The sequence below is a fragment of the Tenrec ecaudatus genome, chromosome 3, assembly GCF_050624435.1.
Source record: "Tenrec ecaudatus isolate mTenEca1 chromosome 3, mTenEca1.hap1, whole genome shotgun sequence".
In the NCBI taxonomy this organism is placed as follows: domain Eukaryota; kingdom Metazoa; phylum Chordata; class Mammalia; order Afrosoricida; family Tenrecidae; genus Tenrec; species Tenrec ecaudatus.
The window spans coordinates 46,903,069-46,906,706 of record NC_134532.1 but is presented as its reverse complement, the minus strand read 5'-3'; the positions used below and the strand labels follow the sequence as shown (position 1 = coordinate 46,906,706).

Sequence of the window (3,638 nt, the reverse complement as noted above, 5' to 3'; positions counted from 1 at the left end):
AAAACAAACTCATTGCCACACAGTCAATTCTGACTCATAGTGTTCCTCCATAGATATCTCATATCAAAATCTATACAGAAGCAACCAGCCTCATTTTCCTTTTGCAGATGTCCTGGTGGGGTTGAACTGCCAGCCTGCGGGGTAGCAAATGAAGCCAGAATTCATTCCCGCCCCCACCCCCACCCCTCACCCCCACCCCGCCAAGGAATGAACCAAATCAAGCATATGCCATCAAACCCACACCAACTCCTGGAGACTACTCCATGTGAGTCAGAGCACAGGGATGTTGCAGAGGGGTTTCTGTGACTGGTTTCTCAAGTGCATCACCCAGGCTTTCTTCCCTGGAGACTGAGTAGACACAAACTTCCAGCCTTTCCATGAACACCTATCCATGTTAACCATATCATGCTCAGGGACATCAAAAACTAAGCAAGACATACACGCATGCATGTACACACATGTCAGAACCTATGTAACCTGGCAATCTTTCAAAGAAGGAAAATTCAAAACTATACAATGAGGTTGAGTTTCTAACTATAGCATGAGAAACCACACAGTTGAATTTTTAAAATTTGCAGAACACAGAAAAATAAAGTCATTCTGTAAATTTTCAGCTATCAAATTTTTATGTGAATCGTATAGACACACGGTAACCTAATTGGTCTCTTTACCACAGCTAGAGACTAAAATTAATATCAGCTTTAGTAAATATTTATGAGAGATGTTATATGTAAATAGCTTAATATTCTTTCTGAATTATGGAAGATGAACAGGGATCCTAAAGATTTTTAAGATGTACAATATTTGAGGAATTAAAAAAGATTTATTACATTATTCTATTTAGCATAATATTGCACTGTTTTGCATAATTTATTAGGAAAAGATATGCAGTGGCTTCCAAAGGTGCATGGAAAAATTCCATTATCTTTATTCCATTTTCCCATGACCTTTTTGAAAGCCCCTTGTGCATTCATGGCAAGAAGGATTAGCTACCAATGAGCTCCTTGTATCTCAATTAGGTAATACTTGATAAATATCAGTCATTTTGCCTACCATTGGGTTCCATATGGTGACCGTATGTGGTTTCAGAGTAAAGCTATACTCGGTAAGATTTTCAATGCTAACTTCAGAAGTTGGTTGGTTTTTTCTAAGGTACTGCTACCTTGCCTTCAGTTTTTTTTTTTTTTTTTTTTTTTTTGGGACCCAACAGGGTGTTTATGTGTAGAGGTAGGTGGCAGCGGGACGGGGAAGGGGCTACAGGCCTATGACATCGTCGTCCACCTCCAGGTCAGCGAGGGCGCTGCAGCCAGCTCTGGGATGCTGGGCCCCAGAGCTGGGGTCCAGGCCGTGCTTCGGCTTTGGGGCAGCCGCCCCGGGTCGACCCGGGTCCATGACTCCCAGCACGGCGTCCAGCATGGAGGGGCCCAGATCCAGGTGGAAGGTCAGCAGAGGGTCGGCGGGCTCACGGAGCGGGGGCGCGGGGGTGCTGCGGGGCTCTGGGGGCGGCCCGCCACCGTGGCGGCTCAGAAACGAGGTGTCCCTGAAGGCGTCGCCTCCGCGCCCCACATGCAGAGTGTGTCTGAAGTCGCTGAGTGGAGCAGAGATGGACAGCGCGCCGCGCTCTGGCCGCTTCTTGGGCTGCGGGGCCCCCAGCTGCTTCAGGACCGGCATCTTGCAGCCGTCAGGAGGCAGGGCGGTCGCAACCCCGGCTCTGCAGGGAGCTCCGTGCCTTCAGTTTCTAATCTTCTGTTTGGTAGCTGAGCACTCAGTTGCTCTCACCACTCAGGGACTCCATTTAAGGACCCGCATCTTGAAGTGTGAGTGCTTGCAGGCAGAGCCCTGTGTAGCCTGATATGTCAGGAATTAGCTTCCCTTACAAATTGGTGGGCCTTTCTGGGCTGCTTTTCTTTTTCTGTAGGTCTTTCATGAGTTCCTGTAATGATACTTTATTGTATGTGGGACACGTGAACAAAGGAGCCCTTTTGTCCAGTGGGTTAAATATTGGGCTTCCGACTGCAAGGGCAGCTGTGCACACTCACCAGAAATGTGCAGAGAAGATGAGTCTGCCTGCTCCAGTAAAGATGTGCAGGCGTGGGAGTCCTACGGGGAGTTCTGCTGTGTGTGATAGCTCTGCTGTGAGTTGGACCAGATGTGGTGGCAGGGATTTATGTGTGAACAACGCCAGCCCTTGTTCTTGACCAATTATTACTTATTTGAGGCTAAATGCAGTTTGATTCACATTTTTTGTGGACTCTTGTGAAGTGCAAAAAATAAAATATTTTTGGTGACAGTTTTGGGAATGATATATTAGTGGAGGAGAGTTTTTTTGGAACATGCTATTTTTTTTTTAATCATTTACTTTGGGCTCAGACAACTCTTATCACAATCCATACATCCATCCACTCTGTCCGATGTCTCCCTTGACCCACTCTTCTGTTGTTCATCCCCCATTTGTCTTTAGTGATCTTATTGGGAAGTTGAACACACAATGGTATGAAATTTTGGAACATGCTACTTTTTTATTGATTTGAATCTTTTTGTATTTCTTCATTGAAGTCTCAATGACACACCTCTCTGACCTCCTTCATCCTTATTAAAATTTATTTGTTCAACCTGGGGTTTGACTATCCTTAAAACATAGCAAGTACATTCCTTCCTAACACCCTGTGGTCTGGTATTTTCTCCTCTAGGAACAAACTCTTTTGGACTACCCATTAGTTAATCCCATCACATCCTTCAAATCACTGTTTTCATTGAATGCAATTGATTAGACTACTAAGGGCAGATAAGGAAAACCACTTGTAAACAAAAGGGCCCCATAGGCAGGTACACAGAATGTTTTCACAGTGGAAATCAACTGAGAGAGTACCTATGTTCACCTCCCCTCTGTATTGAGGACAGATGTTTGCTCTGGGTCCTAACTAGCGTAATTAATTAGAGGCATTTAAAAGGATGCTTTTCTTGTTGTTCGTTACCATCTAGTTTTCTCCAATATATTACAACACTGTGCACCCATGGTGATGTAGTGGGCTATGTGTTGGGTTGGTACCCACATGTTCAGCCATTCAAAACCACTCACTGGTTTACAGTAGATGAGGCTTTCTACTCCCTTAAAGAGTTGCAGTTTCAGAAGCGCACAGGTCCTGTTCTACTCTGCTCTCTGGGGATGCTTTAAGTCAGAATTGACTCAATGACTGTAATTTTTTTTTTTAATGTACATCAGAAAGAAAACCATGCCCTGTGACCTCCGTAGTCTGACTTCAACATGGTCAGCTTTTTTCTCTGAGACTGGAACGGTGACTTTGGGCTCTTCACATATTGGTCATAAACCTGAACATCCTCATTTGCATTTCTTTTAAATATTGCCTCTTTTGTTTTACTTTCTTGCTGGTGCTTCTTCATGCTCCACTTATTTTTCCAGTGTGGGAAGTTCCATGAATGCTTATTGCTAATGAGCTTTTCATTTGGTGGCTGACCATGGAGCTTCCCTCTCCGGCCCATGAAGACTTGGGTGCTCTTTGACTCCTTTGCCTGTATGTTTGAGAAACTGAAATCGAACTGAGCATTTGCAAACTCATCACAGAACCTTCCCATGTTGTTAGAATTTCCTTATCATGCCAGGGTTCTCTGGCTAGTGT

At 44.6% G+C, this 3,638-nt stretch overlaps 1 protein-coding gene across 1 annotated transcript; it reads right to left on the bottom strand.

Moving 5' to 3' along the window:
• Nucleotides 1-1,254: 1,254 nt before the first annotated feature.
• Nucleotides 1,255-1,720, bottom strand: LOC142443388 (cdc42 effector protein 5-like). The gene has a single exon (XM_075544787.1). The coding sequence runs from the start codon at nucleotides 1,669-1,671 to the stop codon at nucleotides 1,255-1,257; it is 417 nt and encodes a 138-aa protein (XP_075400902.1). The 5' UTR covers nucleotides 1,672-1,720.
• Nucleotides 1,721-3,638: the final 1,918 nt, after the last annotated feature.